The sequence below is a fragment of the Dermacentor andersoni genome, chromosome 1, assembly GCF_023375885.2.
Source record: "Dermacentor andersoni chromosome 1, qqDerAnde1_hic_scaffold, whole genome shotgun sequence".
In the NCBI taxonomy this organism is placed as follows: Eukaryota; Metazoa; Arthropoda; class Arachnida; order Ixodida; family Ixodidae; genus Dermacentor; species Dermacentor andersoni.
In genome coordinates this window covers 325,909,275-325,934,490 of record NC_092814.1, presented here as the reverse complement: position 1 = coordinate 325,934,490, position 25,216 = coordinate 325,909,275, and the positions used below count along the sequence as shown (strand labels likewise).

Genomic DNA, 25,216 nt, shown 5'->3' with positions numbered 1-25,216 from the left:
TATACATAAGGACAAAGACACGCAACAGCTACTCAAGGCAAATAAAGTGAGCTCTCACGTTCGCTTCAAGGCATTGCTCGAACTCTTCCAAAAACTCCATCATTTCTGGATCAGTCTCAAAATCGGTGAAGTGGTTGTTAACCCAAAGAAGTACAACCCTTGTCACCTATGAGAAAGAAGCAAAGAAATGTGTCAAAATGAAATGTGCAGTTCACCTATAAAGTTATATGAATTCCCTGAACTTAGCACTAAAACTGTTATACATGTATATGTACACACATGCCTACTGAACAGAACTAATCATAGACATAGCAGAGCCCAGTGTGATAAATATTTCATTTACTTATCTGTATGGTTAAAAGCTTTAAAACAAGCCTTGCGACAATATCCTGTAATGACCATAGCAAAGTGAACACAGTCACCATTTGAGCATGAAGGGTTTTTCCATAACATGAATGACATGATATCAGACAACCCCACTGATCCCCTCCACTTGAACATCCACAAAGGCAATACACAGGTTGGAATTAGAACATAGTTCAGCGCACGCAAGCAAAGTCACCAAGCCATGCCATTCTAAATCAATATTGTGTTCACTTTTCCAATAGGTTCAGGTTCACATTATGCTCAAGGTCGTTAAAGAAGTGACCAGATGGCTGTTCGAAATCACTGAATTCATGGCTTTTTCCATACGAGGACAGGCTCACAAAACTTGGGGGGGGGCTTTACTGCTGAGAGGTTGTACCAGCGGTCTAAAAGCTCAGATAAGGAGCTGTAGCCGTCAATGTACTACAGTCGAGGTGCTGATACTTCCACCAACAATTTGAGGTTTTCTTACCAGCTTTAACCTTCCGAGACCCAAGATAGCTCAGAGACAATCACTTTTCAAATTGTTCATATTATCGACTGTTTGTGCTACGAACATGAAAAACCACCTCCCTCCTTTTTTTAAGTACTATGGTTAGATACTAAAAGCAGCATGTGGAGAAAGTAACTATCTCCTCGGGCTCGCTATGGTAAGAACTGCTCTTTATTTTCTAAACATAGAGATGACGTAACATCAGATGCATCAACATGCTGATGCTGCATCCGAGATTTTCATGTCATCTCGCAGTATTCAAAACGCAGTTCAAGGGTGTTATAGTTGTCTGCGATGACACAAAAGTCTTGGCCATATTAGTGTAAATTTTCATGAGAGTCGATGGCAAGAGTGTGATTAAGCCAGTTCCATACAGTTCCGCATGTACCTAAATTTATATTTGGAATGACTATTTTACATAATCACTTCAGAGTTGATTTTGAAAAGGATTGGAGGCGATGTGCAACATAATGTGCTTCACTGTATTCTGTTCGAATGTGAGCTAGCTGCTTTGCAGTGCATCGCATCCAACATCTCTTGCTTTCAAAGAAGGGGTCCAGACTCGCTTCTCAACGTGGCATGCCTGGCCCATTAAAGATGCTAATGCCAAGAAAACAGGTCTGCTGGTGTTAGCTTCTATACTGCACTCCAGCAGCCTAAATACAAGTGCAGCAATGTCGGTGCCTCTGCCACAGCTTTCAAAACTATGTGTCCGGCTGTCCCACGGGTTAGCGAACTACAGTTAAATCTGCCACATCCGCTGCAGGTGCTCGAGGGGTTTCTAGCAGGAAAGCAAGCCTTCCGACTTCCAACATGGAGGCCTATGCCAGGAATGCCAAAACTTACTACTGCCAAAAAGCCCCACAAGCCTTCATCGATGCTGGCAAAAACAAACAAAAGGACTGTTTGAAATTGTATATCTGAAGGTGTGGCACTCACCTTGTCTCTCAACTGGGGGTCATTGAACCATGAGAGGAGCTTGTTGCAGACCACCATTGAGCTTGGAATGAATGTGCGATATGTTAGTAAGAAGTCTTCTATGTAGCCAGGGTCAAGTGCATTCTCTTCAAACAAATGCGCCAACAATCGATCCGGTGTCCCCTGCAAGAAACAGCACAGGCATTTGCACATGCATGAACACCAGACACATGCATAGTAACTTTGTGAATTAAAAAGAGATGAGCCTTTAGAACTCATTATAGCCAATAATTGCACGAAGCTTTTTTTCTCCCCTGATGCAATTCCCACAGGCAGTGTGCAGTGAAAATATAGTTAAATGCCCCCTTTTGCTGAATATTTTTCTCGATTTCTTTATTACTTCAAAAACACTTGAAGTACAACAACTTTACAAGAGTGCAATGTGCTGAATATTGCATAGCCAGCTTTTACAAAGCACCTACCCTGATAACGATGTGCCCTTCTCTGCTGCCCGAGTCAACAGTTCGGTGCTCAGTGACCAAAACTACATGACCGTCCTCCTCGAGCTTGCGTGTGTTCTCCTCGCTCCGGTGAAGAATGCGACAATAGTCGCCTTGGGCAATGCACACAAACTGGCAGTCGTCCACTCGTGTGCGCATGGTGCCTACATGGTGCATCTTCTCCATAGTTGGTGTGATGCCAAAGCTAGAACAAGAAACACCACAACACAATGCAATGCAATACCAAAATTGAACTGAAGTGAAAGCTGCGACTTTCACAACCCTTACTTATGAACGCTTTCTTTTTAGGGGGGGGCTAAGGAGGAAATGAACTCTACTTTGGATGCTTGTCCTATGACTATGGCATGAGATGTAGACCAGTTTCCTTGGTAAGCTATGGATATAAAAAACTATAAACAATTTCGCTACTTTCTATTGATGGTTTCTGCTACAATCTTTGCATCATGCAGACCTGACGACATAGTAATTATGACAACACTCGAAGCGATCAACAGCCGCCAGACAAGAAACGTCCCTGAAGCCAATGTTTCAAAAGGGGAACACACGAAGTGCTGTTTTTAGAAAAATGGACAATGTCAGGAAAGCCAAAACTCTCTAGAATATTCTGCCACAACAAGTAACCCAGTCATCATACTCATGATGCAAGGAAAGCATGCACTTGCCTAACCTGCTCGTGCAAAACTTGTACGTGCTACATAGACACACATGAGCAGAGTATACACGCACACACTGTTATCCCCCAAGGAGCTAACCTCCTGTATGCTTGTAGAATTGACAATACTAACAAAATGTTAAAAAATCACAGGGACAGGTTACATTTAGTACACATTGTGAAAATGAAAGGGCATGAGGTTGAAGTAAGTGAACAGTTGAATGCTGCAACAATGATCTCACCTGTCCCCCATAGAAAGGGTGCGAGTGGTTCCATCAGGCATTTCCACCTCAACCTGCCCATTGACGATGACAGACCAGGAGTCCAGCTCCTCACCGTCGTTCATCACCACTGTGCCAGCCTTTTCTACCACAGCAAACACCATGACTGCACACAGCTCTCTACGCACTGACAGTGTCATGTTGGCAAATGCCTGGCAAGAGATGAGAGGAAAAGGAAAAGGCATTGAAACAAGTGCTACACAGGAAAAGTTCACATGCGTCAGCGCTGGCACGATCATATATTTAGGGTCCTGCTTTATTTATACTTTTTTCTAAAATTCAGCGTACTTTTTTTCTTTGCATTCATCTCATAATGAAAGTTATGCTAAATTTCTTCCGTTTGTACTGTGTTTTCTAAATTAAAGCTTACTAGTCTCATCAGCGATTTTTTTTTCACTCGAGAACACTCCTTTTCAGGTGCAAGTATTTTTATAAAAGACTACCTGCTTTGCCTTTCTTTTCTAGCAGTTTATGTGGTATTTCAGGCTAGACTAACATCCTATGACTACTACGTGCATTTCTTTCACCAGCGTAATTTGTAATCTAATTTTGTAGAGGTATACTGCGTGAAGCAGGGAGCAGGACAATGAAAGAAAAAAAAAAAAAAAAACAAGAGCACTCATATCTTGTCTTTCGATCATGCTTTGTCTTCTGTCGTTCTGCTCCTAGCTTCCTACTGTACACCTCTTCAAGCAATAATACCAGTGCAAGATTGCTGCAGTGGCAAACAATGCCAAGATAATAAAAATTATGAGCGGGTGTTGTCAGCAGGCATATGCAACCGTCCTATGCAGCAGCAATGCAACTAAGCAAACCTTCCTGGAATATGGTGACAAGTGTTGCAAAGGAGCGATGTTGTGGTTACAGTAAAGAAAATATGATTTAGCTGGTGCCTTTAGGTATTTGCTGAACATCATAAAAAGTTTAAGTGGATATTTGCACTGTTTCCCGTAGACATGATGGCTTGACCCAAAGAAAATGAGATCTCAAACTGAAAAGAAAGGATCCTCGGCAATAAACCCAAAAATAGTAGCCACTCACCGGCAAGGGCTGCATAAACTCAAGCAGGGTCTCAATGTCATCTTCTGTCCTGTCGTTGGGATCCTTTTCGAGACATTCATGGTATGCATCCCTTACTGTGAGGCTCTGATCAAAAGAAAAGCAGTGATAACCATCACAACCAGTTCAGGATAAAAAACTCAAAATTTTGCATAGTAAAAGACATGCTGTGCGGTTTAAACCACTCTAGTTTCAATACCACTAGTTTCAATACCAAGTCTTATCATAAATACAGGCAGGAAAGAAGCCTCTGTAGCCACAACAGCAGAAGCAAATATGATTTACTATTTATTCAAATGAGTGCTTGTTACCTCATGTACTTGTCACATCCTCTCTCTTTTTAATGAGGCTCATTCACAGAACATAAATGTGGAATGTGCAGTACAGAATAAAGCAAAATATGACGTGCTACATTGCTCTCACTGCACAATAAATTATATAGTGCAATGAAGCAGATGCACCTTCATGTTTTCGGTGACACCTAGGAGAAGATGATGACGACTTGTGATGCGATTGCAAGGGAGCTTGTGCCGTTTCGCCGACACTATAGTGCTCTTCAACAATTATTACCGTTGTATTCAAACCTTATCACACTTGGCGGAGATGCTGGCTACCGATCCCAGTTGCTATAGGCATAAAATAGAATCCCTTTCAAACAGATGGCAAAAGACTAGTACAGCTGGTAAAGTCATTTAGTAATGCAACTGATCCGTGCTCGGCTCTTTGTCTGTTGCAAACAATAATCCCCCTGTGCGAATGAAATTTAACGATGAGAAGCAAATGTGTAATTTTGTTCTGCCACTTACGAAATCAACAACATGCAACTTGCAAGCCAACTTCTTCTAAGTATTACGAAAAGAAGCTAGTGGAAATGCTAGAAACCCCGAGCAATGTAATGTGACTATAATCTCAAAAAGTGTGGTCGCTTTCCTTCAACTGCAGCTAAGCAAAAATTGATGTAGCATTTCGGTCACAGCATCAGATGCAACACACTATCGCCTTGTAACCAACAAGCAAAAAGTTTTTTCCAATGCGTTAGCATTAGGAGTGTCAAAGTGGAAAAAAGTATGCGTGTGAAGTGTGGAAACCCAGTCATGTGGTTAAAAGGTAGGGAGTGGGTTAAGAAAGCTTAAAGGAGCATGTGTGCGTGTGTGCATATATAATGCAACTGACAGTGGTCTGCCCCGAAGCACCATCAGTTGCACTTTGCTTCTCGAAGAGGCAGCGCGTGTGTCGACTGAGCTCTTGAACAGCACTTTGCAATATGGTGAACACGGTTTAAATCATGGATCTGGGACCTCAATGATATGTGACATAATGCTCGCACATTTCTCACGCACTTACCGTTAAATTGCCACTAACTTGTTTTCATTTCGACCATGTGTGGTTGCCCTAAATGAACTCAGAAAAAGTGAAGTCGTGGTATTGTAATGGCATTTGCCATTATATGGGCCAATCGTGATTTTCATATTTCAACAGCTTCCACTTCACACTGATAACTTTAAAACAAAGGCAGAGGGAGAGCAGGAAGGAGTATGCTATTGAACTGGCTTCCACCTATAGCATGAAGATGTCAAACCTGTTTTAAGGAATAAAAAAACAGCTAACAGATTTGCCTCTAGCTCTACCTGGAGCGATCTGACAGCTTCGAGGCTACAAGATATGTCTACAGTTTGCCTTTGCTTCTGCTGCACATGCCCTCTGCACTGCTTCATTTATATTAAGCCATATGTTCTATCCAGTGGCTTCATAATGAAAAGCAAAGGGGAATTTTTGTGTTTTCCCCTGCTTAAGATACTAAAATCTGGCAAAAGGAAAACTAGGTTGATTGAAGCAGACCAAGTCACCTATATGAATAAGTCTCGGTTACTAATCCAGGCCCCAATCAAAGGATAAAAAACAGTGCCTTGAGTGCATAGGCGAGTCAAGTTATGAACAGGGTTTCACTTAGAATACAAAAGCTGACACATAGTGTCCCATAAATACCTCAATAGCAGCTTGATGGCACCGACTCTTGCATGGTCAGGGCCCACAAACCCCTTGCATCCCTTAAATGCCCACTTACATCGATAGACTCAGCAAGGTCCTCTTCTTCATCCGAATCAACCGTGCTTTCCACAAGGCCAGAGAGGTCAACCTCGTTGTCCTCTAGGGACGACTGCACCGACTGCATTGTGTCTGACCCTGAGTAGGCTGATGACGTGTCACTGCTGCGTGAACTTCGATTAGACTTGAGCAGGCCTTCTTTGTGTAGTGCAGTCTGCTGACAGTCCAAGGGCAGCTGCTGCATTGGGACAAGAATCAAAGACAAGAATGTTAATACTGGTGCTGTAAACTGATGAAGACCAGCTATGAAAAACCATAGCACTTAATAAGTTGCATACCTTTATTTAGTTACAAGATATCAAGAACCAATGGCACGTGACTATAGCCAACCATCACTAAAGCCCGAAGTTATACTAATGCAACCAAACTTCCAAACACATATGTGAGTGAGCTGGAAATCTAATGAATGCCCTGCAAGGTTCGTGTTGCAGCGCATTTATGGTTGTCAGTGCAAATATCACTACAAGCAGGACTGGACAAAGGTACCTTGTAATTGTATCTTGATACGATACAAGATACTCGGACAACAAGTATTTGAAATCTAGATACAAGACACTATCGCAATTGTTGTATTCAATACGATACTTTCCATTTGTATCTCAAGATACTTCGATACATTTGAAAATTTCTTATTATAGATCTATATAATGTAGCAGCAAACGTGCATGCACAAAAATGTTTGCTTGGAAATTTGTCAACTCTGACCAACCTTGTTTGATTTGAATGAAATGTCTGTTAGTATCTCAAAATGTTTGTCTTTCTTGCGCGAAGCATAATATTTTCATTCCGAAACAATTTATTGGGGTTGCTTTAGCTGCTTAACATGAAAACTATTTATATGCTGCATTGTCAACGGTTTTTGCTTGTCGCTTTAGTAATTGGTGGGAGTCGTTGCTCTGCTTGCCAACCAGCACTGCCATCTAATTACAAGAATGTCAATAAGAAGCCTCTGCTTGGCGGTGCAAATACCACTGAGTTTTAGAGAAATACCACTGTGGAGCGCTACCACGTGACTCTGCTCCACCAGTAGGGACGCGCAGACCTCATTGCCTGTCCTCACTGGAGGGCTCTGGTGGACAGACAAAAGAATGTCACTGCCTTTAGTTTTATCCAAGTGGCTTAGAGGCAGAAGTATCAGCTTGAGAAGCGTATTTTGGCAAAGTTTCACACGGTGATGTTGCAATAGCAGTATCCTGTGTCTTAAGATACACGATACATTATTTCATGTATCGGAAATACAGATACTGATACACGTCTTGCCAGACGTATTACGATACAGATAGAAGATACTCAGAGTATCTAAGATAGTATCTAAGATAGTATCTAAGATACATGTATCTTCGATACTGTCCAGCACTGACTACAAGCATATCCTTCAGTACGGATCTATGTCATGATGCACAGTTAGTTTGAAACATCATTTGAAATGTGATTCCATCCTGCCTCAATAGGGCACACCTTTACAGCCATAAGCAGCAGTTGCAAGCCCTAAGGATCACTGCATACTGCAGCACCCGGTAATGTAACTACCCACCGCCACAAGAAGCCACTAATCATGTATTCACTTGGTAAAACAGAAACCACTAGTAGCACTGCCACTCCACTGAGAGAATGGTTGTGCATAACCTCTCATTAAAAAGAGGGACAAGTTCGACCGTTAGAGGCAGATATCAATTTTTCTGCTTTCTGTACTGCTTCAAGCACAGTTGGATAATGAGTATTTCCGTGCTCAGGTAGCCAGGCTAAAAATTGACTCTCAAAAAGGAAAAGGTCTGCACATGTCTCCATAAGTGCAGAGATATTTGAGTGGGGGGAATTAGTTTATGTAGAACAGTGTATGCGCGAGACTTGCAGCGAAATTTACAACTGCAAAGAGTGGAAGCCAACTGTATTATAAGGCAAGATACATGCTAACCAGATTTTTTTTTTACTATGGACCACTTGCACTTTAACGAAATGTTTGTTAAAGGGCTTTGTTGTGTAAGCCCAGCTCCTTTGTTATGGGTGCAATAAGGAACCGTTGTTAGGTGTCATTACATTAACGATGGTGTTTCAACTTTTTAGTTGCATCATGCAGGCTATCAGAACATTGAAGCTTCAAAGTGAAAAAGAAAGAAAAGTCAGAGTTCTCACTATATTTCTTTGACATATTTTTACACACCTGAAAAGCATGCAGGAGAGTTTAGTCCATTTACAAAAAACAATTCTAAACACCTAAATCACTCTTCATATCAACAGCCTGTGTACATGAATATTCAAGGTACACTTATTACCCATATTAGAACTTATGACCTCAAGGTCTACCAGAAATATCAGCGAAATGATTAATTCCACCTAAGGATATCAAAAAAGCATTTCTTCACAGTAAGTGCATCCACAATTGATCAAAATGTGCAGTCATACAGTAACTTCACTGTATGATCAAGCCAGTGCAAGAAACAAGTTTCACACATACACAGTGATCTTTGCGTTAAGTGACGAGAAAGACATTGGGCATTTTATGCATTTGAGTACGATGCCTAGAATAATGAACGAGAAATTGAGCCTAGGGCTGTACTACTCGGAACGATGTGAAAAGGCCATATGCTAGCAAAGCTTACCACTGTGCTTAAAGAAGTACAAAGTGCTACCTCACAAAAAAAGAAGGGGGGGGGGGAGTATACAGATACATTCTGGTTACTTTTTGGGTGCATCATCGCAATACTTCAAAGGGTCTTCAATGGCAGCGAAATTAAATCCCATGGACCAACCTGAAGGTGGTGGTGCGGGTGCCTTGTTTCAACGGCCACCTCGTCCGGCTCGAGGGCCAGCAGCCGCTCCAAGTTCATGGTGGTGCACGACTGCCGCTGCCCCGGCCGCAGCAGCTCGCAGTCTGGGTAGTCAATCTGCACGGGGAGGACACAGGCAAGATGCAAGAATTAAGAAAACTCCATTTTGAAAGTTGAAATATCCTTTCCCCTGCTACTACACAGATGGCAAATAGGTTCAGTAAATCAAGATGTACGTCAGAATAGTAGATATTGACATAGGAAAAGAGAGGGAACAATATTTAGAAGCTGCACAACAACGCATATAGACATTTAATACAAAGTCCATTCATTGAAATGAGCAATGCAGAGCTTAATAAGGATACGGTGAACATTCTTTAGTGAATTATCAAAAAGAACAACGGCCATTAGCCTAAGTGATGCAAGCACACATGCCCACAACACTAATGGAAAGGACCAAGCAAGACATCTGCAATTGCTTTTGTCATCACTATAAATGAAAAATGTTATCTTCCTGTAAAGAAATACTACTAGACTTCACGCTGTTATAGCCACAGAACAAGAGAAAGCATAAAAAGTTATTCTTAATCAAATTTCTCCATAGTTACTGCATGTAAAACACATATGAACTGTTATACATTCATGGCTATACACCAGTAGACACAAGAAACCAGTGTTTCAGTTCTTGTATGCCAAATTAAGGTTAACATTGCAATCGTGAAATGGTGCGAGTGCCACATGTCATTTTTAACTTTTATTTGCAGGCCACTAGTCAAGTTCAAGTCTTTGCTTGCACAACCCTACGAAAATGACACTCCTTTCTTCTCTACACTTGTCAAGGACAGCAGCCAAATGAAGGCTGCTGTGGCCACTGCAACTCCCTAAAATAAAATGGAAGTACGCAGGTCTATATTAGGGTGCTTGGGCAAACCCACCGAAAAATGTATTTCAACAGCAGTGGCACCCTTGGAAGTCCTGCACCCATTTTGATGCAGAACAACTTCTTGGAACAACTCATAATGCATGCAGTTGCCAAGTGGAGGAAAAAGCTGAACAATAGAACTCTACTTTTTTGTGCCGATGCACGCAGTAATTTATCATATATAGTGCCATACAACCATCACCAACAGAGGGCTGTATGGCACTACCGGCTGTACGGCAGAGTTGTGCGCAGAAAGTCCCAGAGCAAAATGGACCTGCCTATCCTCAGTGAAAAACCAGCGTTTTGGTTCCTTATGCCTCTCTCCTAATTTCCGTTGTCAAAGCAAAGATTGTAATCAGTAAAATGAAGCTTTTCATACGATGAACAATATTAAACTATCTACGACTCATTGAAGAAAAAATGCTAACCAAATTTACTGACTATAATATATATTACTGACGTAATATATATATATATATATATATATATATATATATATATATATATATATATATATATATATTACGATCACTACTGAAACTATTATCTTGCGCGAAACTTGAATGCCTCGTTCTACCGAGGCGCTTTTTCTAACGCTCGCTAGTTAGATTCAAAATCAAGCACAGCCGAGGTCATAAAATTATCAACAAAAATTGCGGAGCAGAAGAAATGAGCTGGAAAAGACGGCAGAGAAGGGTCCTAACATTTCTTGTTTATAATTAACTGCGATGCAAAGCACCTAATCAAACCGAACGCGTAAATAAGGATGCGTATCCCCCCCTCCCCTCTCAAGAACTCATTCGCGGCAAAAACTCATTACCGAGACGCCGTATGGCGCACAGCGTTACCGGTCGTGGGCAAAACGGGCAGAATGAAACACGACAAAGCAGTCTGTCCTCATCTTTGTAGCTTTTCAAGCCGCCAAATAAAGTCGCGTTAACACTGTTATTGCTGGATTCGGCATTCTGTGCGCTAGTGGAACAGCGCGAAGGCAACTCACTGGCCGAGTAAAAAAAAAAGAGAAAAAAAAAAAAAGACACCGCGCTGTTTCCCGAAACGGGTAATAGGCCCCACCGTTCGAGCGCGCTCATCCAACGTCGAGAACGTCCCAGACGCGACGTGGTACGACCATAGCGAGCAGCCGTGTGCCAGCAGCAACAGTTCACCAAAAACACGAACGCCGTCACGTACTAACAGAACAACAATCAAAGGGTCGTGTCGTACATGCACCGGCCGTGTATCCGAGGGGAGGGGGGGAGCACGGTGAATCGCCCGACGAAGACGAACTCATTCGACACCAGCGCGAGAGCAGCCTACGCCTCGATGCGAGGAAATGACAAACTGACGGCCGCGACGACGAGTTGCCTCAGCCACAGGAAACGGAAACCAAAAGTGTTATCACGGGTTACAGCGGGGGAGCGAAAAGAAAAGGGAACCAGCGAAGGGCGCACGTATAAACCCTAGCGCAGCGGCGCGGAAGCGCGCACTCCGACGATATGTGCCGATGCGTCGAAAGGCACCTAGCCGCAGTCCGCAGCGTGCGTGCATCGCTGGTAGTCCTGAAAGCGGACAAATGAAATGTCGCAACGGCTCGACACGTTATGCACGATCCCAAACCTCGCGAATGGGCAGCACATAACCGCCGCGGAAATTGAATCCGACGCGCCTAAGCACGCGCGCATGCTTCCCTGCGCAACGCAAGGCAGCGCAAGCGTACTACACCAGCTATCAAAAGTATATGGACCAAGGGGTACAGCGGAAAACAAACAATAAAGAAAGAACGAAGAAAAGAAAGGGAGAAATGCCTATAGATGCCTTGGCTTCAGTTCATACTTGACGTTGCTAACATCGCAGCGCATTCGTCAGTTTCGGGAAGTCAGTCCGAGTTGCCGAGATATTCGCCACATGCCAGCGCAAATGACACGCGAGAGTCTACGGTGCAAGCTCCGCCCCTCCAAGACGCGAGGTCCGAGCCCTGCGCGCTTCCAGCCGCAATGTCAAGCCGCAAGGCCAAGGTGCCGGGCCATAGCCTAGTTTAAGCATTCCATCTCCCTCTCCCGAAGCGAGATTTTGCACGAGAGCGTCGCCCTTCTGTTATCTAAGCGGCGCTAGTGAACTGTGCTCGAAGCTCCTTCGAAAAAGCCCTCTTGTGTAGCACTTAAAACACCATTGCGCAGGGCAATCAGCTACAGATCGCGAGACAACGAGCCTACCTTGAGCTCGGCATTCCTGTAGACATCAGTCGGCAGGACCGTAAACGTCGGCGCAGGGTGAAAAACGGCGATCCTATTCTACGATAGAATGTGTAAGCGCGACTGAACGAGGACGTGGAAACAGACACACACACAGAGAGACAGCGCTACTATTCTACGCACATATTAACGACGCTCAATATTTTTATCCGCATGAGCACAGAACTGAATGGCACTGGCGCGATAGCGACGTGCAAGGAAAAAAGTAAAGGCTGCCGAAACGGCTACACTTCCGTCCGCCACCCGCGGTAGAAGAAAAAACCACTGTGAACTTCCATGCCGGTGCAGCGCCCAGATCCTTGACGGCAAAAAAAAAAAACAACAGGACACGCGTCTGAGAATCGGCGCGTGTGCACCGAGCGAACAAGACGCCGAGCGACAACCGGAGGACCTTTTTTTTTTTTTTTTTCGCGGAACTTGTCGACAAAGGGCGCACCTGCCAGCGTCGCGTCCGGAGGACTTGGCCTGCGGAGGCGAAAGGTGTCAGACCCCGAGCTCTGAAGCAGCAACGACGGGAAAGACTGGAGGGATGCTCTCATAATCACCTACGGCTAAAGCGTTACACTTAGATAGGGTAAACGAGAGCGAGCGAGAAAAGGGAAAATGCGAGGAGGTAGGCAAGCCTTTTAGCCATGCACCACACCAGACGAGAATCAGTACCTCTTAACCCCATTTTTCCCAAAATGCGCATAGTTTGCTCCTGTTCCTTTATTTCGCGATGACAGAAAAATTTTGATGGGTTTTTTTTACGACGCGCAAGTGTCATGTACACGTTGAATGTCGAAATTTCCCGTTTATCACCAGGCCCACAATGATTGCACTGCAATAAACGTATACGCGGTGACGGCAACAGTTGTTGTTGCGGTTGGCATAGAGTTTTAGCAGTACCGTCTTACCGTACGGCAAGTCCTTGCGGGTGCCGTACTGCATTTCTTTACTAAGGACAACGTACAGAAAGTGGACTCGGATCATGTTCGAAACGAAATCGCAAAAGTTTTTGGAGACCAGAAATAGTGAGAAAAGCTTAAGCTACTCGCAGCTTCGTAGACCCGTAGGGGAAAATACACAAAGCGCGTTTAATTCAAGGGAGGATGAATTGTGCTGCGACAAAATTTCGTTTCTTTTTTCTAGCGCGGACCCTCCGAAACCTTTTATCCGTCGGGGTACATGTTACTGACGACAGTCCGGACTAATCGTTTTAAAATAATAATAAATTAGTTTCAGGAACGCTGGGTTAACGGCGTTATATAACTTGGCGAAGGCCGATCCATCCCTACCTTATCGCTACATAACGCTTACATTATAGTGCTCCACCGAAAGAATGTTTCCGTCACGCACACCTACCTAATTAATTCTCTCATTAAAATATATGTAATGGTGCCTCAGTTACGAGTTTGCGCAGCAGTCCTTGCATCACAGTATTCCAATTTGATTTTCTCAATCGCAAAGGCCCGTTAATGTAAGATGGTCACATTTCCCCCTATTGTAGTGAGTTGTATATTACGTGTTCTTTATTTATTTATTTATTTATTTATTTATTCATTTATTATAGCTGGGCATCAAAGAAATCTCCGCTCAAAAACAAAGCTTGCAAGCATGTCAGAGCAAACTATTCCAAGTTTTGCGAGTTGCAGACGGGGGAGGGGATAAGAATGATAGTTTAAGCTGTATACCGCGTAAACAAGTGCGTAAACGTGATCATTCAAAACGCAGAACTTCGAGTGGAATGAGACAAAAGGATGGCTCCTAGCAGCAAGAACTACAGAAGAAAAGGAAGACCATTTTCGAAGCCCGTATTTGTCAGAACAAGCGACGAAAACGGAATGACTGCCAGACATGCACGAACAGGTAGGCACTAGGCCGAGCATCCGATATCCAATGCGTCAGAACCACTCGGTGACTTCCTCCCGAGCCATTTTCGCCCGTTAAGGCAAGGGATATATACGCTGCAGAGGAAGGAAGACGCTCTAAACGTGGCAGCCGACGCAAGTTTCAGCCGCTCGGCCATTTTTCTCTTCGAGGAAGGACCAAGTCGCATCTAGGGAAAGCAGGAAACGCATGCATGGCAGGAACAACGGTTTGCATTGTGCAGCCGCCGCAAGCAAGCACCCTTCTTGAGTGAGAGAGAGAGAGCGTGTCGCAATCGCGTGAAACGCAGTCACAATATCCGGCAGCGTCAAGGAGCTCCTGACAGATGCACGCATCGCGCTTACACGTCTCACTCCTTGCGCACACACATCGACAGCATAACATTGCGATCATAAAGTCCTTCGTAATAAGCAGTCTCCGCCACATGTGCCACAATTAAGGAGCACAGTTAGGTAAGCCCAGGACTTTCAGAACGCTACGCCTTGCTTATTGCGAAGCGCCGAGAGGCCGTGTCGATGACGGCATGCTGAAACGCGCTATCATAAGGATGTCATGCTACACATTCACAAAATTGCCGCGGCCACTTGGGTCTGCATGTACCTTTAGGTTCGCGTCGCAAGTGCGCGATTTAAAACCAAACACAGAACAGGGAGGCCCCTGCCAACCAAGCAGAAAGATGTTGCGGCAGCTTTCGCCTATACAGAGTCTGCAGAGCGTCCAAACCGGCACGACACGATGTGGCGTATCGTGTTCATCGGTCGTGAACTATGCAATTAATCTCCCACTGTTATCTTACGGAAGCGCGTATTTTATGGATCATCTGCACGAGGCCACTTTCCATTCCAAGTGGCCCAGAGAAGAATGCGGGAATGTATCAGCTCCGCCTCCGATCGCAAGTATATTGAGGGTCCGGAGTCTCGCTTATTTTCTTACTCCATATATCGTAATCTATCGCAGCTGCGTCGGTTTACACGATTCACACACGAAGGCAAATCTCCCGACCACTGATTCAATCGAGAATGTGGCAAAAGCAACCATTGTAGCTCTCACTCCTCGCGTACATACAAGTTCGGTAATTATTAACGCCTTTATTAGAGGAGCCATAGTGTACGGCTACTGCTCGCCTTAGCTTTAATCGTGCACCGAAGCGGACAGAAAAAAAAACAAGAAAAAAAAGGAGAGACTATAGCATACAGTGTGAGAAACTTGCAACCTTGGGAACCAGCAGCTCGCTAGGCATGACATCTATACTTCGCAGGTCGCAGCTCTATATAGAGAGTTTCGGCTTTAGTTCGAATCAGGGAATCCAGCATCAGCGGACGCCCGCCCTATCGGACCTGTGTAGCCAAACGCTTAGCCAAGCCAAGTTAACGTCCTGCTAGGATGCCTCAATGCGCTCGGAGGAGAGAGAGCGCGTGGAGGCACTTCGCGTTCTGCTCTCGGACAGCGCCGACGACGCCGTGTGTTCGTGCACTCGTGGGTGCATGCAGGCAGCTTGCTATCGCTATTTCTAGAAACGCTCTAATCCCGCTGCGGTCGACCGCCGCGCAAGCTACGAAGCGCATATCCCGTTTCACGGAATGTCTCGGTGGCCGGTTGCGCGTGCCTGGTACGAAAGAAGGTCAAGACGGCGTGAGCACGAATGTAAAGCCGAGAGCGCTTGCCGACGCGTACCTTGCGGTATACGGTTCGGTAACTATAGGCGGTCAGTTGTGTCGGTTGGACAGCGAAAGAACAACGACTGGGCGACAGCTTAACACGTTCAAAACATTTATCAACTGCGGGCGGCGAGTCGAGCTCAAGATTATTTTAGGTCTGGACAATCGTTTCGTCCTTTATGGCATCACGTGCCTTGCTTTCTCCGCCGGTGGCCTAAATGCAATAAGTATACGCGGAACGCAAAGCGACGAGGCGGAAATTACGCGCAGGTGGGTTCGATCGGCCCATAACCGGAAAAGTGGATGGAAACACAAGTAGTCGAGCAGAGCTACAATGCTGCACCGAACTGCTATATTTTCGGCCCGGTTATGAATGAGGAGAGAGAACGCTCGGAATAATTCGAGCATTCATGACGAGTTTTCTACCTCCGTCTACACCCAACACGCGAGGGTAATGCCGAAGAGTCGACTGACACGCCACACCACGCAAGAGCCGATACCTAATGCTCCATCTCACAAGTCGTTCGTAGCACTGTGGAAGCTGCAGTGCTCCTTGTCCAATAAATACGAAGGTCTAATGCCCCTGGAGATGTGTTCGTCGGCGCCACGTCGTCCACTCATGGCCACAGTAATTCGCGGTCTATGTCGTGCATGTGCAAATGTCCTAACGTGTCATGTATCGCCGTATCATGTACCAATCAAAAATAAAATTCTCTAATCCCCCTAATAATCAGACAGTTATGCCACGAATTATATTCTGCTGCGAAATGATGTTACCTGTGCACGCCTCATACATTCGGTAGTGCCGCAAATGACAACTGAGGTGGAGTATATGCTGAAGAATGTCACTTACGCGGAGGCTCGAAAGAAGCAAAGGCGAAAAGGTGTTTCTGTCCATCGCGTCTGAGGAGCGAGGCGCGCAGCAGAGAAACCAGTCAAGAACGCTCGATGCATAAAGTAAAACAGAGAAGCTCCCACCCAGTACTGCTCTTAACTCATGCCGAGCAGCGATACAAGCGAGAGTGACCAAGCCGGGACCGCTAGGTCGTTTGTGAACACCCAAAGTCCAAAGACTGCCGGAAAGATAGAAGCATAGACACCTCACCCGCGGCCGACATCCGCGGCTCTCAAGACATGTCACAATCTAACAGTGCTGGTGTGAGTCAGCTTCCGTGCGAGTTCGAAACGCACTATCGAGGTCTCCCCGCCCACCAGCGGCGTTCAGCAGTGAAACGGCTTGGAAATCGAAACAACCGCACAATAAACATCCATCTGTTGGATGCTAGAATTCAGCGGTGAGCAGGCGCCCGGTAACTTAGAAAGTGCGCGAGAATTGGTTTAACTGCGAAATTGACGATTTTCTAAAAGCCATCTTTGGTTCGGTAAAACAATGAGAATGTTTTCCCTTTTGTTCAACGAGCATTTGTGTTCGATACACGTTTACCATGAGAAGGGCGCTTAAGGTGCCGAGTTGTAGGAACCTTTCGTTCCCAACATGTTCTCTGGACTCGCCAGATGCGCGAAGGAACAGCTTGCTTTACCGGGTACAAGCCTTTTAAAAAATGCTGCGTCCGCTTATACGGCGACGCGCAGAGCCCCCAGTATCATCGGTGCGCCTCTTCAGAAGCCAGTGCGCCCCGGTCAAACCACTGAATGCCGCTCCTTCGCATTGCGCCAGTGCTTTCGAGGGAGAAGGCAGGAGATTACATTTGACTTGGCGGCGAGCTCTATCGCGGAGCCGCGTTCGACGACGATCGGTTCTGGAGCAGTCGTCGGCACCGCAAGGACACGTAGGGTTGGGAGGAGGGGGGTGTCAACGCTGCCGAGGAACTCGCGCAACGGGACCGAAGCGCGGCGCAACAGGAGCAAACGAATACACGACCTGGATTCGGTGGTTTCCTCAATCGAGCAACAGGACGATCGTACGAGGGCGGCTGGCGATGCGGCCGAGCGCGCGGTAGCACGCCGCCACAGCCCGATTGCCATCGCGCGTATACAAAAGGCGCGTGCGCGTTGCCTCGTCCGTTGATAAGCGGCGCTTTTCTCCCACTTTGCTCCGGTATACGAACACTCCGAAAGGCAGCTCTTTTCGGCGAGCCTCCGCTAAAGGAGAACGGCGCCGATCTTGTCGCAGAACGTCGGCCACGCCGAATAAAGAGATGAGGGAGACGAAAAACAGAAATAACAAAGGAAGAGAGCGGGGATTAGGAGGAGAAGCGGGCCGCGGGCGAACGCTCTGCAATGCCTGCCCCTCCCGCGTTTCCTTCCCTCGGAGCGGGCGCGCACGGGCGGCAATCAGTTGATCGTCCCTCAATGCGGCGTGCGGCCCGAGGGGATTTCGCACGCGCCAATTCTACAGGCTTCTCATCCCGGTGCCTCAGCGAACAAGACTGCGGCGCTGTTTTCTTCGTTTTCCTTGCTCGTTTTTCTTCGTGGCTCGGCTCTTCAATCTCCGAGCACGACGAAGCTCCGAAGCGGAGCACGAGAGGCTCCAGGCGCGAGATGGACGAGGCTTTTTTTTTTTTTTTTTCTCCTGCGCTGCGAATTACGATCGCCGACCTTGCACGCGTGCTTTTTTGGCTCCAATCTTCTCGCTCACCGACAGAACTGGATCGCAAAGCGAGGTCTGCATTCGGCCTGTTCTCCGAACCGTAGCAACTATAGAGTCGCGTGAGCAGAAGCGAAAGACTGTGCCGCCAGTAAACTAGTCGTTCCTGTGTGGGCTCCGAGAGCGCAGTCCCGCGTACGAGTACTCTGCCTATTGAAACAACGACGCCTCGGCAATCAAACCGACAGAAGGATCCATCGGTGCGCGCTTAGGCGCTCCTTGTCGTCTACGATCTAATTTCGCGCTGGAATGGACCTTCTGGAAAAAACTGAGAAGTGTTCTGGGGGAGGACGACAGCCGGTAGTGCAAACACAAAGTGCACGCGATGTCAACGTCGCAACAACCGAAGAAACGGGACAGAAACGCTTTATCTAAGCGCCACCGACGGGTTGCTGCTCACGGACTCACCTGCCCATCTCTCTATCATTCCGTCACCTCACTCGTTGCAGCTACCACGCTTTGTGCCATGGTGTTCTGTGACGGTGAAATGGTGGTTCTGCGATGTGAAGCATCACAGAACACCACTTCTTTCCGTAGGAATTATACAACAAGCACGCACCTTCTTCGCTTCGCGCGAGGGCATAGTCATCATTAAACGTCGCAGAGCGCGCACATTTTTTTGGGGGGTCGAGTCGTGGCTCAGCAGCGTGCACGTCAGGCGAGCGCACTGAAGTGCGCCATTGGCGGTACTCCTGCTGCGCGTGGCTTCTTGTGCGATTGCCCTCGAGAGAACAAGAACCGCGGATGCGCCGCCCAGTGTAATGCATTAGCCCACCGAACGAACCGTCTACAAATTTCCCTAAGAGTCGACGCATGCGCAGATTTGGATGCGAACGTCCGCGCGGATTATTGAAACAGGTGACACAAGAGCGAAGAGAAACAGCGCCGACATATTGCGAGAGGAAGACTAGAGGGAAACACTATAGTAAAGGTGTGGGCATCACGAAAAAATAATACCTCGAAGATCATGGTCAATTTAACCCACATCCATGTTAGGTCTTCGCCTCGTTCTTTTCAGGTAAGAGCGAGGATTAACTAGCCGGATCATTACACACTCGCTGCCAATATCTCACAAGTTATATATGTTCCGGAGCGTATCCGGACATGTAGCGCGAAACAAAAAAGAAAAAAATTAATTATCCGTGGCGCAACGATTAAGGTAATAAGCTGTTACGCACAGCACGCGAGGCGGAATCCGACGTAGCGCGCGCGCGCTGCAGCGCGAGCACCCTTCGAGTGAGAAAAACACGAAATGGCGCGCGGTGAACAAGGCGCGCTTTCATGCGAATTGAGAAACTGCAGATGAGCTATTAGGCGGGAACAGATGGGCACTTCCCTTATTGTTCCGAGAGCGCAGCGAGAACGCCACAACCGGCGCCACGTATGGTATAAGCACGGGCTCAAACAAACAAGGGCACCGAGTAACAGAAGCCAGTGAAATGAAAGACTCGCCAAGAACACACCAAGAGCACGGATGGCAAACAATACAACTGTCACAAAGGTAATCGGGGCGCACTCCAGCTGCGCGATTCGATTCTCATTGAGCAATCGGCCCACGCGTCAGGCGCCGCGCTGCGCGAGGAAATGAATCGAACTTTGCATGGGACGCCTTAAATCCCCATTTAAGGAATTGTCCTCGCTCACATGCATGAGGGTCGGGTGCCGAACGTGCGCAAGCACGAACATCGAGCCAACTTGGTCGGGGGCTAGCGCACCAGAATGTCGATTCGACGAAGCGTGACCGAGTCCAGATCGCCCGAAGGCCACCGCGATTGAAAATCGCCGCCTATAGAAGCGCAACGTCCGCGTGACACGGGTATGCGGAATCCGGTTTTGATTTACTTCGCCGCCGAATGCGATGAAGAGCTCGCGTACGGGGAAACTAAAATGGGCCAGCGAAGAAAACATATGTCACGCAAGGTTAGTTAATCAGCGCAAGCGACAAAGAAGAGACAAGGCGGCACCCGTAATAGCACCGCATAACCTCAGCGGCCAGACAAATTGAAAGAATGCGCGACACGGGGCACCGGAAAGGGCTCCCACAAAAGCCCGGCAGCCACGCAGCGAAAAGAGCGCGCTCATTCAGCAGACTAGCCTGGATTCAGCCGCCCCCCCCCCCCCCCCCCCCAAAAAAAAAAAAAAGGTTTTGCCCGTCCGGCGCGCGGGCACCTGCGCACGCTCAAGAGCGGGCGCAACGTGCCATGTCGCATAATAATACACGGGACATCCGCACCTCGTCGGCGACGCGCTAGCAGTTTGCATCATAAAGAATACGGGCCACGCTGCGCGCTGGCGGCGGCGAGGACGCCCAGGACCCCGCTGCTGGCGCTGCTCCCGATAGCCAACTGCTGCTTCGCCTCGACGACGCGGTGCGCTCAGCGGCGCGGAAGATGAGTCAGAGAAAACCCGAGACTTGAGCCAGGCATTCGGAGAGTGCGGCTCGGCGTCCTCTAACGACGCACAGAGAGAGGGAGGGCCAAATACGCCGCGCAACAAGACTTGCGAAACCACCAACCGCGAGCGAGCGTATAAATGCGCGTGTACATGCGAAATGCGCACATGCGGGAATGCGTGTACAGGAATGCGCACATGCGAAACAGCGCTCGCGACGCCAGGGCCGCTCCTTCAATCTCCGCGTCACTCGAGAGAACGGTCACCGGAAAATTATGCGCCGCGCGCCGCCTTCATTGGCAGACGAGCGGTTCGGAGAGAGGTTCGCCATTAATCGAAGACTGCAACGTTCGCAATATGTTACGGTGCCACCACAAGAACAGTCAAGCTTTCCCTTTCCTTTGAACAGCTTTTGTGCGTGTATACACGTAGCAACTAGAAGTTGAAGCTGTTCCTAAGGGCCGTTCCCTAATATCGATGGGTCGCATAACCGCGGGTCAGCCCGGTATTCACGGCTGCCATTCAAAGGATGCCTAAAACCGTATTGTAGGTCGTTGTATTCGGGCCATCCCTAGGTCATCGCAACGCGCGATGCGGTTTCACTGCGTTTCATCGGCCATCAGCCAACCAGTGGCCATTTCACTGGCCCCTGGTTACACTATCACTATGGGGGAAACGACTGTGCAAGAGGAGGAAGCTAACTGCCGGTCATAGACCACAGGTAACTGCAACCCGCCTCATTTACCGATGTTCAAACTCGACTAAGAATAGGACGCTATACGACGCTTTTTCATACACGCTACGGGACACCTTGCTGCTACTTTCATTGTTACGGCAGCACTTACTTACTTGAGGAAACAAATCACTGATTACGAATTTGATACAAGGCGCTCGACAGAGTTCGTGAGTGTGAATGCATGCCGCGATGCACGGTGACTGTATACCGGAACGCCGCGGATGTGGGAAGCGTCTACGAGTAGAACTTGAGAATGATAATAATAATAATAAAATGTACCAGGGGCGAAAACGAAACAAACACGCGAATAAGTGTAACTAAGCCAAGGAGGGAGGGGGAAAAAGAAGAGAAAGAAAACGACGCTGCGGAGTAAATCCTGGGCTCCGCACCTAAACGGCCGGGCATGCAAACACACTTGCCCAACGGGCCAACGTAGACCACTCGGGCAACACTACCCTAGGGACCAAAGGCGGGAACGCCAACCGCGCGGAAAATGCTTTCTGGATAAGTGCAGTTCCGGTGGGTTGCCCCCCCTCCCCCCCCGTGCTTCCGGTCTCTCCGCTCCTCCTCGACTTCCGACTCCCCCCGCCAGCGGCACACAACGGTTTCTTTCTTTTTTTTTTTTTTTTATTGCGTTCTAGTTCCCTCCTCCACTCCGTAGCCAACAACATACTGCCCTTGCCTTATATCGCAAGACAGGACCGCAACAGGCGCCACGCATGACTATACAGGGCGTCCCAGTGTCCCAGCTAACATTAGCCAGAGTTTAAAAATATGCGAATGCCACGTAGCTGGACAGAACCAAGGTAATGTTGTTTGCCGTCTCTTGGAGATACTCAAATTATTATTTTTTCATTCCACCTAATTAGATAATTAGTCTTAATTATTTAATCAACTTCTCAGATATAATTTGATGAAAAGTGTCAATGAGAAAATTGTAGAGCGACACGAAAAAACTCCCGATACAGCTTTCTGTTGCTCAATACGTGCTACATAAGAGTGTTTTTCCGAGCATGAAAGAATCCCGCGAATACACGCAAGGTGCCTCAAGCGGCCAGTCGCGCGGCAGTTTTGCGTGCATCTGGTCCCGCACACCGGAGTGGCGGCACTCGTGCATTCGAACAATCGGCCGGCGCCCGCTACAACGCAACGGGGACGCCGCCGTGTTCGCTCAGTATGAATTCTTCAGAATTTAGAACGTAAACTCGAAGCGCAATTTACGCGAACACGAGGCTCGGAAGAGGTGGAGGATAAGATTTTAATTAACAAGGAGGAGGTGAGATCGGCCTGAAGAGGAGGGCGTCTCTAGCTTGCTACTTCTCACTCGGGTAAGGGGAAGCGGGAGATACAGGGAAAGGTAGGTGACAGGTGGTTATGATATGGTACAGTGAGCTACTATACACATGTTGTTCAATACGCGGATGCGCGCTTCAGACACCCTACAAGCAGGAGTAATCTCGTCCACAAAAGACGTTATCGCGCAAACACATTTCGCACTGTTTTCACGTCCCACATGTCCTAGAGACGACCGTCTAAGCCGGTCTCCCACAGAAAATTCAAGAGTGATTTTACGGTGCGTTCGGCATGGTCAACTCCTCTCCACGCGCCTAAAATATTTTCCTCCGAAAAGGGGCGGGAGTCCAAGCAGCGAACACTATACTTAAAAAGAGTCCTTCGCTCGGCCGCATATTGAGGGCACACACAAGGTACGTGATATAATGTCTCGGGAGTGTGACAGACGCTACAGTCAGGGGGTCCCGTTCTCGTCCAATCTTATGAAGGTATAGGCGAGTGTACGTCACACCGAACCGTAGTCGACGGATGAGTGTTTCCCGACTTCTTCGCAACCGAAGTGGAAGCCGGAATCGCAAACCAGCGTCAAGTCTATGGAGGCGCTCTTGCCGATGTCCGGGGTTGTCCCATTGTCGCGCCATAGAGGTTTTGATGGAGTTATGGAGCAAGGCGTTGATGTCATACCGGGAAAAAAAATCAAAAGTTTTATAATCTTCCCATCAGTGTGTGCCTTTCTTTGCCTCCGCGTCAGCCTGCTCATTTCCAACTATTCCAAAATGGCTAGGGATTCACTGCAGCACGATGAGTTGGCCGAATTGAGACGCCTCAAAAATTTCGCGACCCGAACATCCACCTATTCTCAAGAAAGCACAAACAGCGCTGGTTACTTGCGCAGGCGAGCATGCTTCAACAGCTACAGATAAACCCTCGGGCAAACTTAAGGCTACGTCAGTGATTTGTGACAAGGCCCGAAGAGGGCGGAGAATAAACACTAAAATTTATCCGCGCCAGACCGCGACCATTACACAGGCTACGCGACAGGGGTGATCTTGCGCGCGCGAGGAGACGAAATGCGGGGTATAAGCTTAAACACACGCTCTACGCTAAACTTTCTTCGATACTACGAACACGTTCTCTCGCTAAACGCGAAGCTGCACTAGGCTCGTGTTTGTATAGGCGGTCAGGTGGCACCTGGTTCTGGCACCTGACCCAACAGTCGGGCAGACTGAAAGACACTTGTCACGTCCCGTCTCTTCGCATGGTGGGGTTGTCAGCTGCACAAACAATTCGTGCCGGGAAAACAGTCGCGTTCCGAAATTTCGGCGACGGGAAGCACCCACGCGGGAGCAGACAGACACATACACGCACGCACACACGCACGCACGCACACGCACTACGCGATCGCCGCTGCGCAAACATGGGCGCGAAGCCACGCGGCCACTCCGCACGGCCGCAGTGTCGCTTACCGTCTGAACGCGCGTCGCTTCTCGGACACGAGGTGCAGCAGAACGGCCCCCGCACGTAGCAGCCGCTGCCCCTTCTTTGGGCCCAAGTCGTGCGTGTCAACGGCGTCGCGTCCGCAACCCTCATCTTCCTCTCCGCGTCCATATAACGCTGCAGAGCGTATGAATGCGTCGTGGTGTATACCTACCTCTATGCGCACACTCTACGACGGCGCGAAGGAACGCCTCCGACAGAAGAGGCCGCGACACATCCAATATAAATGCTAACAGCGAAGCGCCGGATCTGATCCTCGCTGCTCTTGTCTCTCTGGGACTCATTTTTCCGCCGACTCCATCGACAATTTGATTCGCCCTTTTCTAACCGCCTCCCCCCCCCCCCCACCCCTCGAAACCGTCCACGTCCACTCTGACATCCCCAGTCCGCGACATTGGGATTTGCATTGTGCGCGTGCGCACGAAGCGAGCTTAGGATATAGAGGGAAGCAGAGCGGAGATTCCATGTACTCGACGAGCGCCGCATGTGGGCGTTTATTAGACCCTCGGGTTGACCAACCGGGATGAAGCGCACACATCGTTGTTATAAGGTCATGTCTACACGCGCGCGAACTAGCCCTTCCCTTCGTTGCAGAATTGGCTCGCCGAAGACAAACGGAAAATGTCAAAGGTTTCGTTTGCGCGAATTTCCCACCACCTCACAAAGCCAGGCACGTGTAACGGAGAAAGGTCAACCTTTTTTTTTTTTTTCGGAGACACTGAGAACAGAGGTGGTAAAGGTCAGCCCATAGCAACGCACTGGATGCTGAACAGAGTGCGTATTAAAATTAAAGAACTTCGCAGAGAAAACACAATAATGTGGCTGA

At 47.7% G+C, this 25,216-nt stretch overlaps 1 protein-coding gene across 7 annotated transcripts in view; it reads right to left on the bottom strand.

Annotated features, from left to right (window-relative positions):
- The window catches only part of LOC126516413 (rap guanine nucleotide exchange factor 2-like), a 635,146-nt gene that overhangs the window by 43,686 nt on the left and 566,244 nt on the right, over window positions 1–25,216 (bottom strand). For 5 of the 7 annotated variants that reach the window (XM_050166526.3, XM_055063993.2, XM_050166529.3 and 2 more), the window contains 7 exons: window positions 9,147–9,281; window positions 6,356–6,574; window positions 4,273–4,377; window positions 3,193–3,383; window positions 2,260–2,482; window positions 1,799–1,960; window positions 59–166 (listed from right to left, as the gene is read on the bottom strand). In XM_050166526.3, coding sequence (XP_050022483.2) covers window positions 59–166; window positions 1,799–1,960; window positions 2,260–2,482; window positions 3,193–3,383; window positions 4,273–4,377; window positions 6,356–6,574; window positions 9,147–9,281 — 1,143 coding nt within the window. Of the gene's footprint in view, window positions 1–58; window positions 167–1,798; window positions 1,961–2,259; window positions 2,483–3,192; window positions 3,384–4,272; window positions 4,378–6,355; window positions 6,575–9,146; window positions 9,282–11,160; window positions 11,240–11,310; window positions 11,845–25,216 lie in introns of those variants that run through there. The other 2 variants (XM_055063995.2, XM_050166532.3) reach the window with 2 other exon arrangements.